Source organism: Dipodomys spectabilis, unplaced genomic scaffold (genome assembly GCF_019054845.1).
Source record: "Dipodomys spectabilis isolate Male_0828 unplaced genomic scaffold, ASM1905484v1 ptg000043l, whole genome shotgun sequence".
NCBI classification, from domain to species: Eukaryota; Metazoa; Chordata; class Mammalia; order Rodentia; family Heteromyidae; genus Dipodomys; species Dipodomys spectabilis.
The window spans coordinates 8543788-8562412 of NW_024870720.1; the positions used below are offsets into that span (position 1 = coordinate 8543788).

Below are 18625 nucleotides of genomic sequence, written 5' to 3' on the forward strand. Positions count from 1 at the left end.
AGAGTGAGACTCTCTGTTGATTAAAAAGAAGAAGAAAAGCCAAGTGTTGGTCTGCTGCAATATGGCAGAGGTGAACCTTAAAAATGTTATGCTAAGCTGGGTGCTGGCTCACACCTATAATTTTAGCTACTCAGAAAGCTGAGAGCTGAGGACCATGGTTTGAAGCCAGCCTAGGCAGAAAAGCCTGTGAGACCCTTATCTCCAATTAACTGTCCAAAAAGCAGGAAGTCAAGCTGTGACTCAAGTGGTAGAGCACTAGCCTTAAACACAAACACACAGGGACAGTGCCCAGTCTATGGGTTTACGCCCCAGGATCAGCACACACACACACACACACACGCACACACACACACGTGTGCACACACACACACACACACACACACACACACACGTGTCATGCCAGGAAGCCATATGCAAGAGACCACATATTGTATGACTTCATTGATGTATTCATTATCGAGCATATTTTTTAGTACTTGGTCTGACCTTGGGATGCTGAGCCATATCCCCAGCCTATGACTCCATTTATATGAAACATCTAGAACAGGCAAACTTATGGAGAAAAATAAAATACATGAATGGCTGCCAGGGGTGGAGGACATGGAAGAGTGACTGCTAATTGGTATGTTTCTTTTTGGAGAGGTAAAAATGTTCTGAAATTAATTTTAGTTATGTTGCACAATTCTGTGAGTACAGGAAAACCCATTGAATTGTATACTTTAAACAAAAAAAGAGACAGGTCCTTATGGTATAGTCTAGCCAGCCCAGGCTGGCCTTGAATTTGTGCTTCTCCTATGTCTACCCCCAAGGGCTGGGATTACAGATGTACACCACCATGCCTGGCAGTTCATGTCAGCGTATCAGTGGTTCGATGACCTCCTTGCTATCCTCCTTTGTGGACAGAGCTGATCTTGACACTGCATTTAATTAGTCCTTTCCTTCTACAGGCCTCCTTTATCTCTGCTTTGTACATTCTCCTTCCCTTCTTCTTTGGAGGGCGGGTGGAAGGGGGTGGTCAGCTGGCCAGTACTGAGTACTGGCTATGTGCTGGCCAGTCTTTCATAATTACCATGTCTGCTGCTCTGCTCAGTTCTGCTGGGTAGCTACTTCAACCTCCTGTGAGATGTGGAAACTGAGGCAAATGCCAGTGGCAGTGTGGATGGGAGTGGAAAGGTAGCTGGGAGTTGCAGTCATAGTAGAGCTGGTGCTGGGCTGTCTGGGCTTGAGTCTCAGCTCCCTCTCCCTCGCCCCCCACACGGCCACTGCGGTTCCTCAAATGGATCCTAATAGTCCTTCAGGTCTCACCGAGCTGCAGTGAGGACTGGGTTGGTCAGTCACTTGTACTGCACTTAGAACAGTGCCTGGTACTGCACAAGTGCCACCTGAGTGTTTTCCAAGTACATAAACTGAAGCCTGTCTGACTCCAATGCATGGAATGGTGCAATGCTAGCCCTACCTTATGGCCCCACCCCACCCCCAATTATAGCTACAGAACTGGACCAAGACTAAAGCTTGGGCTCTGAACCAGGAAAAGACACGGCTTCCCAGTGGCCTTTCTAAAGGATCCACTCACTGGAGGTCTGCTGGGGGTACTGAGCTAAAGCACCCAGTGCTGGGCTCCTAGGGCCCTCCAGTGAGTACCCAGCGTGGCTGCCCTCAGCTCATGCACTGCCTCTGTTCCCTTCTGTCATTCACCATGCTGCCATCACCCCCAGGTCTTCATGAGTTCCTTCATTCCAACAGGCTTGTTCTTACCTGGAGGCCTGGGGCCTCCCATCTGGAAACATCTCTCCCAGACTGTTGCATGGTTGACCTTCGTTTGCCTCGTTATATAGTCTCTTCAAAAGAACTCTTCATGACCATCATGGAGGGTCTGAGGAAGGACGGAGCATGCTCAAGGAGGGGTGTCTGAGGGGGTTAGAAGGAAGTGGGCAGGATGCCGACCACCGGGGTGGGGATGGGGGCTTCATACATCTATCTCTGCCACTGGGGTAGGGGCAAGAGATGACAGCTGCCAAAGTGACACAGCCAGCCCTCTGGACCCTTGTAGGGGGAGGGAGGAGAATAAACACCCTCGATTAACTGGACAAGGATGCACTGGGCAGCTTCCCAGGGGAAAGGCTGACAGGCCATCAGAAAGCAGCGTGCTCTGTGCTCCCAACCCATGGCTCATCCTCTCTTTCAATAGGTGCCACCTGGTAGAAGGATCTTCTTTACATTTGCCTGAGGAGTGTCTGTCCTGCCCCTCACCCCATTGCCTGTAAAATCAGTACTTTGAGGGCATTATTTGTTTTTTCTTTGTTTATATAGTATTGAACCCAGGGCCTCCTGCATGCTAGGCAAGCACTCTACCACTAAGCCACATTCCCAGCCCTTGTTGATTTATTATTGTTATTCTAAAGGTGATGTACAGAGCGGTTACAGTTACATGAGTCCATCACTCTTCCCTTGCGCTCTCCCAGTGTTTCCCTTTCCTCCCTCTCCAGTCCTTGTGTAGTTCCTTTTCCACATGCTGTCCAGTGAGCACCACGTCTTCATTTGTTCATCCTTTGTCCCTCCATTTCTGTGCCTCCCTTTACACTCCCAATTATTATTATTATTAATTAGCATTATTTTAGCTCTATCTATAGATCTCCAGTGTCTAAGCTCAAAGCCTGGCCAGCAGTAGGTGCTCAATCAATATTGCTTGAATGAATCAATGAGTGAGGGCCCAGATAGCTTGCCTGGAGTTTTATCTTTTCTTCCATAAAGATCAAGGAAAGGCTCCGCACTTCGGGGTGCGGGGGTGAGGGAGGGGCTGTCCTTCTCGAAGCCTCACCCCAGCGCTGGTAGGGACGGCTGGTGCCGGCGCGTCCCCCTGCGGGGCTGCAGAGGCTCGTTCCTCCCTCTCCTCCCCGCCCTTCCCAGCCCACCCCCTTCCCCGGGACGCGTGCGCCCGGCTCCGTGCGTCTCCCAGGTGCAGCGATCGGGCCCGCCCCCTTGGCAGCAGGCCTGGCGCGGGGACGTGCGGGGTGGCGGCCAGGTCCCTCTCCTGGTCTTGGTGTGAGCGAGGAGGGAGACACCCAGTGCTCACTCCAGGTTATTTTTAGTCGGTAGCCCAGGCTCCCTCCCCACCCCTCCCCGCCCCCTCCTCCCCTCCGGCGGGGCGGAGCGGCCGCGAAGGTGGAGAGGAGAGGGAGCTCCCTGGGTCTCCGCACTCGCTCCCGCCGGGCACGCACGGCTCAGCCCGGCCCCGGCGGCGCAGGGGAACAGCTGCGGCAGCCTCCGCGGGGACCTGCGCCTGGAGGGGGAGCGGAGGGGAGGGCCGGAGGGCGGGCGGGAAGGGGCGGGAGCGCGCTCCTGCGGCAGCGGCCGTGCTCTTCCCGGCGGCCCAGCGCGCTCCGGCAGCGGACCCCGGGCTTCGCAAATGGCTTGTCCCGCGCTCGATCTGGAAGCTCTTCAGCCCCTGCAGCCCGAGCCGCCCCCCGAGCCCGCCTTCTCCGAGGCGCAGAAGTGGATCGAGGTAGGTGCTGGTGGCCGGCGGGAGGGCGGCCTTGCGGGGGTGAGGTGGGGGGTCGCTGGGGTCTGGGGAACCGCCCCGCACCCCTATGGATCACCGATCGGACCGCAGGTCCAGCCTCGCCCCCCCCCCCTACGCCCCACTTTCTTGGCCAGCTGCTCTGGGTCGCGCTCTGCGGCCCGGGGCGATCTGATCTGCAGTCCACCCCCGGCGCTTGGGCATTGGGTTCCCGGGAGGGCTGCGCGCACTGGGGGGTGGGGGGGGCACACTGCAGTGTCGCCGTGCGCTCCTCAGCACCTTCGCCCGCTCCTGCCCGCCCGGCCTCGAATACAAATCTCAGCTGACATGGCTTTCCCAGGCGCTGCCAAGGGAAGCCCGCGGCGAGCAGAAGCGCTGCAAAGGCGCACTAAGCTCCCGGAGTCCTCACGCGCGGGCACCGCATTTCGGGGTGTCCTGCTCTCGTGTCCGCCTCTTGGGCTCGCTCCTGGTCCTTCAGGAGCGGAGTTGGCGGTGTGTGTGTGTGTGTGTGTGTGTGTGTGTGTGTGTGTGTGTCCGGGGAGGCGCATACCCACCCGAGCCTCTCCGTTGTATTCCTGGCACCCGTTCAGGTGCAAGGCTGGCCAGGGTGGCAAGGGGTGGGTGGGGGCGGCTGGACCCACCTGCGGGCACGCCCTCCGCCCGCCGCTCCGCCACTGGCAGCCGCCTCTGTGTCCCGCAGACCGCAGAGTGGGCTCAGAAGGACCTGGTACCCGGCCCAGGTGACAGATTTCACTTCTTGAATGACTAGGTGGCTGGCCAGAGAAATCACTATAGCTCTGGCTGGCTCAGGCTTGCTGGGTGATCCTGATTCACGATGCCTATCTGTAGACGGGGCTTGGTAGCTTTGCGCTACCGAAACGATCGATCTGCGGGAATGGGGGTGGGGGGGGCTTGGATGGCGGGGGGGAGGGGGCTACCCCTGGAGACCTGTATTAGGAACCTGTCTGGATGGACATAGGAAGAAAATGAACATGATCGGGCCTCTTTCCCATCGGTGACACGCGGTCCTCCTTGCCTGATGGTTCGGAGGAGGAAGTGTGTATACCTCTTGATCCTGACCAACAGAGAAGGAACATCTTAATATTGGTTGTCCCTAAGTAAACTCCATTCCCCCTCCCCGAAACATCGCAGATCTCAAATGCTGCTGGGTGACAGAGCTACAGATGCTGCAGATTTAAACCTGCCCAGTTGCCTCTGGGAAAAAAAAAACCCAAAAAACAAAAAAACTCCCCCCCCACTCGTGTTGATGGAAGACTCCAGCCCCAGGCCTTTAACTTCCAGGCTTCCCCAAGAATCTAGAAACAGAAACAGGACAAACTCTACAGTCTTGTTAAAAACTCAGCCGGGTCTCTTATAATTTGATAGCCCTCTAACGTATGAGAAAAAGACATTGGCCTTTTATTTCTATTTTATTTACTCATTTAATGCTGTTCTGGGGTGTGAACTTGGGGCCTATGCATGTGTTGGACAAGCGCTCTACCACTCCAGCCAAGACCCCAGCGGCTTTTTATTTTTGATATGTGGCATGTGACAGGTGTTCTCTCCGTGCTGCATACTTGGATACACAGGCCGCACAAGAGACATTCGTAGTTGCTGGCTGAGTGGAGAGAACCATGACTGTATTTTTTTTCCCCTTGAACTTTCTCGAGATTGATTTTGGATGTGGATGGGGTGAAGGGAAGATGTAAGACCAGACTATCTTTACTATTTATGGAATGATTTATTCCCACTGTCCTTCATTGTAAATGCCATGGACATACTCTCCCTTTAAAATTGTATCATAGTATAATTCAGGTACAGGCAAGTGTGTGTATTGGAAGGGTGCGCCTCCATGAATTTTGGGATATGTATGTATTGTCACAGCCCCTATGTAGAGTAAGATATGAAACATTCACCTGGGATCTATGGCCTTTTTTTTTTAGTAGGGCATATATCTAAATATCATACAAAAGAGACATCACTCTTTATAACAGTATGAGAAAAGAAAGATATTCCTAAGGTCCTTAGCCGTTTATTCCAACTGAAGAATGGGAAAGCTTGAGTTGCCTGCATGGCTTTAGGGCCAGGTAGCAGGAGCCTGCCTGTGCATTATTGAAGGGGCCTATCTCCTTTCAACTGTGAGGTTCAATTTCACTGAAAGGACCATGTTCTCTCTCCTACCCCCTTCCAGGCCATATAAAAAACATATTAACTTGGAGAGAGATAGAGACCTCCTCCCTCCTTACTGGAGATTCCTCTTGAAATGTAAATGTGGGGGTCTTCCCAACTCTGGTGGAGCCTAGGGGCAGGAACAGATGGTTTTGCTCACTGTTGCCAGGTGAACAAAGATTCCTCAGCTAATATAGCAATAAGCTAGCTTTTAGTGTGAGTCCAGTTCCCAGGGGATTGCTCTCTTTGACACAATTGCATCTCCCGTGGGGGTCCATTGTCTCTGGCAACATCCTCATTGGTAGGGCTTTGTTTTTTCCCTTTTGTTGTGTTGGTGATTAAATTTCCCACAGACTTTTTTTTTTTTCTTTTTTTCTTTTGTTCATTTTGAGTCCTAAGAATTTCACCCTTTCAGAAAAAAAAAGTTCCCTTGGGTGGATGGAGCAAGTTAATAAACACACTTTGTTGCTTATTTCTTTTCCTCAGTCCTGTTCTTTCTTGATCAGAGGTGATTGTTGAGTAAAAGTTCATTCTTAAAACTCAAGGCAAAAGCTCTGGGACCTAACTTTTCAGTGAGGAATTTCACAGGCTGCAGCCTTGGCTATTTGAAGACTGTGTTACTGGGCAGGAAATGTGGCCTGGGAAGGAGGCTTCTCTCTCACCCCGCCCCCAGCCTTGGTCTTGGCTGGCAAAGGTGAACCATCTAAGGGGAGCTCACCCTGGTCACACCCGGGGTATAGTTGGGTAACACTTGCAGCCACTTTTTATAGCTGTAGGAGCAGGCCGTATGTCTATTGTGGGGCTAAGATAAACAGCCTATTTCACGTATTAATTGGCAGGGCATATTCCTTTTCTAGAAGGTCTTCTAAGCCAGGGGAAGTAATGCATCATGGTGGCTAAAAGGTTCAACTTTACTGCTGTGTGTCCTGGGTCTGAGTTTCAGGTCTGGCACCTTCTGACTAGGTGACCTTGAGCAAGTTTCTTTTTCTGTCCTTATGGTTCTAAATGTTTTCTTTGAAAGGTAATTCTCATTGTTAACAGAAATAACAAAGAGATTTTGTGGAGAACATCTAAAACAGGAAACGAATAACATTTCACTTGCCTATTAGAGTGATGTGAGGATTTCATGAGTGAATGTGTCTGAAATGCTTAGAATGATTCACAGCACTTAGGAAATGAGGTTTAAGTGAGTTATTAGTATTACCATTAGTATTGCTCTTACTCTTACCATTATTATTACCATGGTTACTGCTACCGTTCTTTCTGTTGTTAATAACATCTAAACCTACTATTGAGAAATAGTTCAGAAGTATAAGTTTCCAGTGTAGAAAATAGAATTCAGTTACCTACTGATATCATCCTGTTATCTTACTATTTAATCCATTCATTCATTCATTCATTCATTTATTCAGGGATTGAACTCTGGGACTTGGGTTTGCTAAGCCAGAGTTCTAACATTAAGCCATATCTGCAGTCTTATCTCTAGTAATGCCGAATAGTTTGACTAGAAGCTAAGAAAATGGATGCTCCATGTTGTTGTTGTTGTTGTTATTTGGCAATATTAGGAATTTAACTCAGGACCTTGAACTTGCTAGGCAGGTACTCTACAACTTGAGTTATGCTTTGAGCTCTACTACATGGTATTTTCGTTGTATTAAGTGATTTTGGGATCAGAGGAAAACCTGTAATAATCTCACCATAAGATGATCCACTAGTCTATCAAAGCTTAGAAAATGATTCACCAGTATTGTTTTGGACATCGTTGAATGTGTTGGTTTTGTTACCCAACTCTAAACAGACTAATTGATGGCTTTTCCTCTTGAAGACAATCCAATATTGAATCATTAAACAAATAGTAAATGTGCAAATATTAATCTCAAATACAGAAATTTTGTGTTCCCAGAGTCAGTGTTAACTCTTTTGAAAGAAGGACAATTCTTCCATTGAATTTCCTTCTTCCTTCTTCCCTTCTCTTTTCTAATGGCATTGATGAAGTTAGTTGTTTGCTAATAGGTAGATGATTCTAATTTTCCCATTCTCTCCTCCCTTTATGTCTTTCTTCCCACAACAGTATTAGTTGGTTCTAATCTGCAATTTTCTTTGGTGCCAAATATTTTCTGAAGAACAGATGTCCGTTCAACTCACTTTCAGTTGATTTGGAACAGGTTGCCAGAACTTTAAGGAGGGGCTGGAAATTCCAACCCAACTGTCTTCCTTCTCAATTTGAGAAGTTTCTGGACGCCTTTAACTTTAATGATAGCATACCCCTGGGGCCTGGTGATGAATTTGCAGTCTTATTTGTGACTTAATCCATAGTTCACACAAGTGGGACTGGGCTGGAAGGAATACATTCATTCTTTTGGTTCATTTCCTCGTGTCTACATAGAATTATTTCTTTGTTCAACTGAGACCTGATTCTGAAGATTAAAAGCACTGAAGGTACCTTAGTGCTGCAAGACTAAAAGATGTTATATTACTTGGCAGCAGGAAAAATTTATGAGTAGCCTTTGAGATAATCTAGTATTTGGTGGCCAGTAACCTTGGACATTTGTAATGTAATGCCATGAGTTATTATGACATCTAATTCTCCATCTCTGTAGGGACTTGATGACTCTTACAAAAATTTTAACATTCAATTTTAATCTTATATTACAAAAAAGCTTTAGCTTTAGTCTCCTAGCTCTACATGGGAGAGATGAGGCAGAGGAAGAAAACCTTTCTGGCTATCTGGAGAAAGGAGTAGCGGTTTGAATAGATTTGTAAATCACAACAAGCGGCATCTTTCTCACCAGGACTTTGAAATGGTCTGCTTGTTTGTACACAGGACTGCTATGACACAATGCTGTCACGTGGTCAGAGAACAGTAAAGTCCCACAAATTTGGGGAGAGGGGAAGAGGAATGGGAGGAGGGGCTGGCATCTCCCTGGAAACCAACTGCATCAAGTAAGCTCTAAATGGGCAGACAGCATTGGCCACCAACAAGTGTGTGGTGTGTGTGTGTGTGTGTGTGTGTGTAAGTGTGAGTGATCATGTATTCCTGGTCACTGAATCTCTCAGTCGCTACTTCCCACTGATGGAGGACAATGGAGCATGTTGCAGACATCTGGCTTTGAGTCTGGGTGGCAGTCAGTGCTAGGTGGGACCAAGCAACTCTTGAAGTGCTGGAAATTGCTCAGTGGCTTTTCTTTTTTCCTTCAGACAATTCTGAAGCTGCAATTTTGCAGCAGCTGCTGCTGACTAAAGCTAGTGCTTATTGAGTGCTTATTGTATAGTGGCATTGGCTGAATTCTGTGCACATTGGTCCTTAATAAACAAGTACTATTTTTTTTTGTTCCAGTAACAGGACTTGAACTCAGGACCTGGGCACTGGTCCCTTAGCTTTTGCACTCAAAGCTATGCTCTACCACTTTGAGCCATAGCTCCACTTCCTGCTTCTTGTGATTACTAGGAGATAAGAATATCATGGATTTTTCCTGCCTGGGCTGGCTTTGAACCAGCATCCTAAGATCTCAGCCTCCTGAGTAGCTAGGATTACAGGTATGAGCTATCAGCACACAGGTTTGGAGAATTAAGAATGAGTACCTCTGTGGTATGTTTGGTTTGTTCTTCAGTTAGGGGTATAAGGAAAGTGATTAAGGTTAGAGTGGACAATGAGAGTCAAAATAGAACCAATCTCTATAATAAATAGATTTTAGTTTGGAAGCTTGAAAGTTTCCCAGTGTTTTTGCTGTGTATTTGGGGGGGGGGGGGGAGAGACAGAGAGACAGAGAGAGAGAGAGACAGAGAGAGACAGAGACAGAGAGACAGAGAGAGACAGAGAGACAGAGACAGAGAGAGACAGAGAGACAGAGACAGACAGAGAGAGACAGAGAGGGTGGAAGTGTCACACTGACCACTGAGCACTGAGAAGGGAGGGACGGGCAAGACTGATGGAGAAAGCTTGGCTTGTTGCTGATTGGTTCATGTATAAGTTTGTTATAGGAGATTCAAACTTAGATTGTTCTGTGAGATGAAAATCATCCCTATCGAGCCCAGTCATTTCCTTGTTCCCATCAGGGTGTGGAGGAACATCTTTATCAGTGCTGATGGGCTTAAGTTCTGTTGGTGCGCATCTGGCTGAGGCTTTTACCATAGAGCTCTCATCTTTGCCCATGTAGACAGGCTTCACTTGGAATAGTGAAAATGTTGCATTGGGCTAAGAGGTACTTTCTCCTCCCAGAAGAGGCTGACACTATCAGACACTGAGGTTCTATGCTAAAAGTCTGCAGGGGCCTGCTCTGCAGCTCATGGACTTTGGGGAGTTGGGCTTGTGGTGAGCATCCTTACAGTTCAGTCTGATCAAATGGCTACATTGTGGCGCAGAACTGAACCAGTTAATACTGGTCTGTCTGTCTGTCTTTTCCTTCCTTCCTTCCTTCCTTCCTTTCTTTCCTTCTCTTTCTTTCTTTCTTTCTTTTCTTTCTTTCTTTTGTGTGAGTACTATGGCTTGCACTCAGGATTTGGGTGTTATCCCTTAGTGAAAAAGCTCAAGGCTGGCACTCTACACTTGAGTTACAACTCCACTTGTGTCTTTATTGCTGGTAAATTGGTGGTGAGAGTTTCACAGACCTTCCTGCCTGGGATGGCTTCAAACCCCAGCCCTGAAATCCCAGCCTCTGAGTAGCTAGGAATACAGGCATGAGCCTTCAGCACCCAGCTCAACTGACTTTTTTAAGTCCAGTCTGTCCTATGATTTTTGGAAAATACACCATATAATTTGTTCTTAAGGATGTGTGTTTGCATTTGAAGTGAAGGGTAGTGTCAGGGGTGACTTGTGCAGGGGTAGGGGTTGGGGGTGGGGGGGTGGGATGGGGGAGGAAGAGTGTCGTGAATGATGACTTCACTACAGTAAAATGAGGAAAGGAAAGGTTAATAGAATTTTGTTAAGTGACTGAGAAATATAAAAATAGCCGAAACTAGAGGGTTACTAATAATAAGGAGGAAATAATAGTCCTTTATTTTTAAAAGAGGAATGTCAGAGTATTGGCAAGACTCCTGCCTGCGTCTGAGATGATGCATCTCTCTGCAAGGAGGAATGATGTCATGGATTTCAGGTTGGTTGTGGAAAAATTCCATGTTTACATTTGCAAAGAGATGTCCTTCTGCATCTGACCCCCATGAGTGGCTGTTGGCTTCCAAGGAATTACCTTTGGCATCAAGCTGAAACAATGTGTCTTGATCATATGCCATATAACTAAGAAAGAACTTGGTTAAAACGTTGTGTCCTGCGAAACTTATACTGTCAGCAAAGCTGTATGTGAGAGCTCTGTGCTGAGCCCTTAAGGTAGGCTGTTGGGCCAGGACAGCTAGCTCTGTGTTGCTATGGTTACTCTAGAGTAGCTACTGCAGCTTCACCTTCAAGTCAGCCTTAGTCATTAGGGCAGGACTCCATCTAACCATCCCTAAATAGTGTATTCGGAGGCCAAGTAAGAATATACTTGCACTTACTTCTTGGTGGGGGAAATACTTGGATTTGAAGTCAGGGTGCAGCCCTTACCTGGCAATTGCTCTAACATTTGAGCCATACTTCTAGGTGTCCCTCCCCTTTTGTTTGTTTTTCAGGTAGAGTCTGTGTTTTCTGCTTGAGGCTTGTCTCAGACTATGATGTTCCTACCTAGGTTCTTCCGAGTACCTAGAAACACAGGCATGTGCCACCATGCCTGGCTTATTGGTTGAAATTGGGATCTCACTAACTTTCTGCCCAGACTGGCCTCCTACCATGATCCTCCAGATCTCTGCCTCCTGAGTAGCTGGAATTTTACAGGCTTTTGGCTTTTGGCTGGTTCATTGAGATAAGAGTTTCACAGAATTTCCTGCCCAGAGTGGCTTTGAACTCTGATCCTTAGCTCTCACATTCCTGAGTACCTAGGATTACAGGCATGAGCCATCTGCACTTAGCGTTCAACTGGCTGATTTTTTTTTTTTTTAAAGTCCAGTCTACTATCCTATGATTCAGTCCAACACTCCTGGCCTGAAATTCCTCTTTGAATAAAGGTCAAGGGCAGAAGGATTGCTTATTTTTTTCATTATTATGAGCTAAGACTTGAGAAAAAATCCTTAACCTTCTTCTTTACCAAGTGTGTTTATACCAAGTGAACAACTGAAGTTTTATTTATTGTAATGGGTACATGGTTATCTATCCTAAGAAACATTTGTAACAAAATGAGATTTCAAACAATTATTTGTTTATGCCTATACTGGGGTTGAATTTAGGCCTGGGTGCTGTCCCTTAGCTTTTTTGCTGACAACTGGCACTCTACTACTTGAGCCACACTTCTGTGTAATTAAACTCAGATTTTTTAGGGCCAGGCTGGCCTTGAGCTGGATCCTCATACCTGAGTAATGAGGATTACAGATGTGAGCCACTGGCACTCAGCCAATTATTTTATTTTAACTCAATATTTTGTTCTAATTGAAATTGAAGGAAGCCTTCGTCAAATGTTTCAAAATATGAAAATAATCCCTTGGGATGCCCGGCTATCATTCATTTGAAGTTCCTACTTTGCAAATAGTGATAAAAATAAGCATTAATATGTGACAGTGGGCTCTTAAGAATTCCTTAAATTCCTTTCTTGAAAAATGTTTACTGAGCTCCCAATGTGATAGGCATAGTGCTACGAATCAGTTAGGTGTGAACAAAACAAGCATAGCTTCCAAGCTCACAAAAATGGAAGATTAAACAACTATGGAACTACAAATTCGGATGCAGATTATAAAGACAAAGAATAGGCCCCAAATAGCTACACCTGTAATCCCAGCACTTGAGAGGCTAAGGCAGGAGGATCTTGGTTTTGAGGCTACCCGGTGAGACTATTTTTCAAAAAGAAAAAAAGAAAGAGTTGGGCACAGGTGTTTCATACCTTTAATCCTAGTTACTCAAGGGGCTGAGATTTGAGGATCATGGTTCTACAGTAGCTAGCCAGCCAGATGTGAGACTCTTATCTCCAATAAGCCAGGCAAATGCCAGAAGTGGAGGGGCGTGGCTCAAGTGTAGATCACCAACTGTGAGTGAAAGAGCCAAATGAGAATATGAAGCTCTGCTGGCGATAGGGTGGCTCACACCTGTGATCCTAGCTATTCAGGAGGTTGAGATCTGAGGATTGTGGTTTGAAGCCAGCCTGGGCCGCAAAGTCAGTGAGATTCTTATCTCCAGTTAAGGAGCAAAAATCTAGAAGTAGTGCTGTGGCTCAAGTGGTAGAGTGCTAGCCTTGAGCAAAAGTAGCTCAGGGACAGTGCCCAGGCCTAGAGTTCAACCCACAGGATTGGCAAAAAAAACCAACAAAACAAAAAAAACAACAACAAACTTTTATCTAGGAGAAATGGCAGAGAACTGTTTGAGCTTGGACCTGGGAATTAAAAATCTTGGGCAAAATGGAGGCTGTGGAGGCTCCCTGTCCTTGAATGGAAAAGCAGCTGCAAGAAGCCTGTCTGCTTTTTAAGTGGGCGAATGGTCATGTCATATTAGGTGGTAGTGTGGGAACCTCCTCTAAATTCCTCTAAAATACGGAAGTTTATAAACAAATCAAGTCAGATACCACCTCGCAGCACCATACATTGTCAACTCTCCTCACGGTCCAGTGTGACTGCAAGCGAGCCATTATCATATCACCTGTCCAGGAAGTAGAATGGAGGAGAGGAAAGGAAGACTATAGCCTTTCCTTGTAAGGTACCTTGTAGAAAATTCTTTCTGACACATCTGCTTCCTTTCTCTTGCTCAGTGATCTAACCACTCTGGAGATGGTCTTTTAGGCAGTGGTCATGCATGAAGCATTTCAGTACCCTTCATGAGGAGAAAGCGGAAAATGAGTGCTCAGGTGGGGTAGGGTACCTTGGATCACAGCTTCCCTATTTCTCCAGGGCTAACTCCTTTCAACAGATCGCTTCAACACCCTCCCAACTGCCTCTGAGCCGTGAACCTTTCCCTTCTCCATGCACACCTGGCCCTGAGCGTTCACCTCTCCACAAACAGCTGCGATATTTCCCTGGAATGAATGGTCTCTTGTGAGCTCTGCCCCCTTCCGAAGTCCCAGAGTTCCTTTGGTCTTAAGTCCTCATCCTGGACCTTTCTACCCCGTTTCAGAGCGCCACAGCCACTCTGCCCGCAGCCCTGCCAAGTGTTCAGTGAGTCGGAGCCCAACCACCATCACCTGATTGGCACTTGGACTCTACTATGGCAGAGAAAATAGATGCTGTTGCTGCCCTGACAGGAAGCAAAGTTATTTTGTGTTTTTGAAGAGTGATTAAAAAAAGCAGTTCACTCAGTTGTTGCCTGGAGACAGTCTGTGGTTGGACACTTGGAAAGCACTTTGCGAGGTGATAGCAGTGAAAAGGATTATTTAAAGAGCCAGTCTTTCCCTCCGGGTGAACTGCGGTAGGGCTCATTGGCCTTGGAGTTCCTGGTTGCAGGGCTGAGAGCAAGCTTCTCTTTTCTTTTAACTGCACAGCGTTTCAGGACGTTCATGGTTTCTTTCTTTCCTAACCTCAAAACCAGTAGCCTCGCTTTTTCCCCTCACCTAAACTCAAAGTACAGCTAAGTTCAGAAAAAGGATTATAGGTCTTTCAATCAGAGAGCATCTGAAAAAGAAAAGTACTGAAATAAAGTACAGTCTATCACACATTTTCATCAGTATTAAGTGGTATTTTTTTATGCTGGTTCTGAATATTTTAAAAATGTTTTAAATTGTTACCATAAAGGTGATAGACAGAGGGGTTACAGTTACATAAGTCAGGTAATGAATATATATTTTTCTGGACAATATCACCTTTTCTCTTTCTCTGTCTCAGTATTTCCCTCCCATCCTCAGCCACGGCTGTATTTTCAACATCGTTTCATGGAAGTGCCTCTGCTACATTTGTTTACGCTTTGTCCCTTCATTTCTGTGCCTCCCCTTTCCTTCCCACAGACAGATAAATGAACAAACAGAACAAGAAGAATAGACAACAAAACAGCACAAAAAACCCTCTTATTTCCATTTCCTGGAGTTCATTTAGATAAATATTATGTTGTATGATCAGATGCATGTAGGCATTGGGCTTTTCTGTTCTCCTAAGGGTATCTTCCTTTGGTCTCATTGTGTGTGAATGCTCAGAGACCTGTATAATTTATCATGTTCCTATGTATTTTAGTTCTAGTTTTCACATAGGAGAGAAAACATGTGGTGGTACGAAATCTTGAACTCAGGGCCTGGACGTTTTTTCTTAGCTTTTACTGTTCGAGACTGGCACTGTACCCCCTGAGCTACAGCTCCACTTTAGCTTTTTGGTGGTTAATTGGAGATAAGAATCTCATGGCCTTTTCTGTCTGGGCTAATTTTGAACCATCATCCTCCAAATTGGGCCTACCTTTAAAAATACCACACAAAGCTACCAACTGATGGGAGTAAACCACCATTCATGATTGTGACATGGGGGAACACTGGGAAATGGCATCTTCTCCACCTTTCCTACACAAAGTACAAAAGCGGCTTGTGGGGCTAAATGTTGTCATGGGCCCACAGATATGGTCGCCACCCATTTCCTAAGGGACCTGGCAGGATGTCATAAATGGGAGGGGCCATTGACAAGCGGAAGCCTGATTCATCCTGAGGCAAGAGTGATGGAAGGCAATGATGCCACATGATAAAGGGCCCGTTCAGAGCCAAAGTAGATAATGATAACATGGTCCTATTTCTAGACCCACAGCTGCAGTCTAAGTGCTGGCATGGTGCCTGGCACTCTTTTATGCCCATTTTACGGAGGAGAGAATCAAAGCATGGAGATATTAGCTGATTGGCTAGAAGTCTCTCAGCTAAGAGACAGAGTTGAGATTTGAGATCTGAACCCAGGTAATCTGGTCCATGAGCTTGGACTGGTGACTGCTATACTCTGCTGCCTTTTCCTCAATAGCTGCTTGGTGTGTGTGTGTATGTGTGTGTGTGTAAAGCACACGTATACACACACAGAGGTATTCATTGGAAGTGATAACTCACTAGATCCTCTTTGGGCCCATTAAAAGTAAAAGCAAAACTCCTCAAGAGACCCTATCGCAACCCCTTCTAACCCAGCAGTGGCCCCGCCCTCCTGCTCTCCTCCCAAGCTCCTTTTCTGTCTGAGATGCTGCTTACTGAGCATCTTTGGTGCACACAGCAGTGTTAGTTGCTAGGAAACAGTTCCACCAATCTGGCTCCCATGCACATTCTCCGCAACTGGAGCCTTTCAATGTTTTTAAAAAGATAAATGTTGTCAGGAGAGTGGTTAGGACTCTAATGAAAAGCTGTGACAGGAATACCCTTGCCAACGGGTGGAGCTCTTCTTACTCCTCCTCTCTTTCCATCTCTCACACCATTGCATTCTCCTTCACTGATCCCTGACTTGGTCTCTGGATTCAGAGATCTGAATACTGAGACCTAGAACTGAAATGACTATGAGCAAAACAAAGCAAAACGTGTGGATGCAATCTGCCTGCCTTTCGGGCACTGTTAGGTTCCCTGCCTGGAGCCTCCTGGTTAGTCCTGTGTGGCACAGGTATCTGTCCCAGTTCAAGATCCTCTGCTGGGCCTGCTCCAGTCAGTTCCATTCCAGTTGGGATCAGTAGGCAGGCTGGGCAGAGCTTCCATCCATTGTGGCTCCTGAGCCCCCTGAGGGGCCCTCACAGAGCCCCTTTGCCTGGGCCTGTGGCCCAGGCCCTGGTGTTATGAACGGAACACAGTTGCTGTTGCTATGATTTATGTTTCTGTAATATGAATCATTGCATTTGCAATTGGGAAATACAAGAAGAAGCGTTGTCAGGTACCTATTGCCATGGCTCATGCAAATTTATTTTTATTTTTTGGTTGCTGGGGATTGAACCTGCATAGGGTAGCCAAGTTCTTTACCACTAGGATATATACCCCCAGACCTCATGGGAGGTTTTTATTAGCACTTTAGTCCTTTGCATCACAAACCAGCAGTCAAGGAAAGCCAAGGCCAGAAGAGGCGAGTGTGGCAAGCCAGGAAGCTGGTGATCCCTTTTCTGGCTCCAGGCTTCTTTTGGCTTTTTGGTCATTAAAAGGTCAGTCTCTTTTACTTCCTCTTTCCAGAGCTGTACAATGTATTTAAATTTTTATTTATTTGATTTTGTGCTTCAGTGGCTCTATAGCAATATTTGTTTCCAGATAGAATGTTGATATGTAGCCAGGCTCTCCTAAACTCAGGATGGCCTTGAACACACAATCTTGCAGCAGCCTCAGGAAAACTGCAATTACAGGAGTGTGCTGCCACATCTGGTTTTAGTAAGACTTACAGTGAAAATCAATTGTTTAAATATGTTTCTGTTAATGTTCTTATTGTTGCAAGCAATAAAAGTCTCACCAAAACTGGTTTTGACAAAATGGTCTACAAGCCCACTGATAGTCTGGAGGGAAGGCTGATTTATTAGTCCTGTGAGGTCAAATAGATCTTGGATTCCCTCATTTGCCCAACTGTGCAGTCCTCAGTGTGGCTTCCTGTAGTGCCTCCCACCTGCCCTATCCCACCCTGGAAGGTCCAGGCTTTTCCACTGAGAGTCTTCGTACTGCCTCTGGATAGAGAAAGAGGACAAATCCTCATGCATGGTGGCTGGGGAGTAGATTAGCTGATTAGCCTAAGCCAGTCAGACTTTAGTCTGCTCCATCCCTATCAAAGATCCTGGCGGCTGCCTCAGCAGTGAATGTCTTCAGGAAAAATTGAGCAGTTTGTATAAAAGAGTAGGAAAGTGGGTGCTAAGGCCCACAAGAATTGTTAATAAAGTTTTAATTAAAAATTGATTTTATATAGGAACATATTGGGGAAAGGTTAAAAAAGGAAATAATTTAAAGTTAAAAAAACCCCTAGAATAAAACTCCTTAGAGATGATCATAGACTTACAACCTGGGAGGGTTTAAAATAGAAATATTAGTAGATTATTTTATTCTGTTATTATTATTATTATTGACATAGTCTCACTAGGAAGCTGAGGCTGACCTTGAACTCATCTTCCTGTCCCAGCTTCCCATGTGATGGGATTTATAGGATTTCTTTCTATTTTTATGAGACTAGGAAAGTGTCATTTTTAGTGATGTTATTGAATGTTAAGTACCCACCTCAGAACTTTATTAAGTATAAAAATGTGGTTGAATTCCAGGCACTGGTGGCTCATGTCAGTAATACTGGCTACTCAGGAGGTTGAGATCTGAGAACTGCGGTTCATAGCCAGCTAGAACAGGAAAGTCCATGAGACATTTATCACCAATTAACAAGAAAAAAATAAAAGCATGAAGTTGAGCTGTGGCTCAGATAGTAAAGCACTAGCCTTTAGAAAAAGAAGGTAAGGGACAGTGCCCAAGCTCTGAGTTCAAGCCCCAGTATTATACATACATGTACACACACACACACACACACACACACACACACACACACATACAATAACAACAACAAACTACAAAACAAAAATGTGATTGAATGCACCAGACTGATTTTAAGTGTTGACTAAAAACAAATAAAAACATCTATCCTGGGTCCTTCAAGTTTTTTTTCTTCCCAATGGGAATTTATTTTATACTGAATTATAAATAGCAGTTCTATAGTTTTGCTTATGAAAGGGGATTTGTCGGCTTGGCTTGCACGATTGGAGGCTGGGTAGTTGAACAATGGAGGTCTGCACACTGGACAGCTCTGGAACCTAGTAGCAAATAGCAGCTTGTTTCACAACGTTAGAAGTAGAAGTGATACCATTGCAATGCCAGTGTCTGATTTGTTTCTCCAGTTTCATCCCCTGTCCCTCGGGTAAGGGTGTTGGTTTTGGAGTCTGAAGTTTGCCTAGCAATAGCAAAACCATGCAGTTAGTTGGGTCCAGAGAATGCAGAGCTCTGGGCCTGGGCACTCCCAGGCACGCAGGCCCTTCTAAAAGTGGATACAGCGGCTGTC

The 18625-nt window shown here is 46.2% G+C and overlaps 1 protein-coding gene across 1 annotated transcript in view; it reads left to right on the plus strand.

The window, feature by feature from the left end:
• The first annotated feature begins 3333 nt into the window (after positions 1-3333).
• Positions 3334-18625, plus strand: part of Limch1 (LIM and calponin homology domains 1) — a 305943-nt gene continuing 290651 nt past the window's right edge. Inside the window, 1 exon segment of the mRNA XM_042678042.1 lies at positions 3334-3502. Coding sequence (XP_042533976.1) covers positions 3407-3502 — 96 coding nt within the window. The 5' untranslated portion in view covers positions 3334-3406.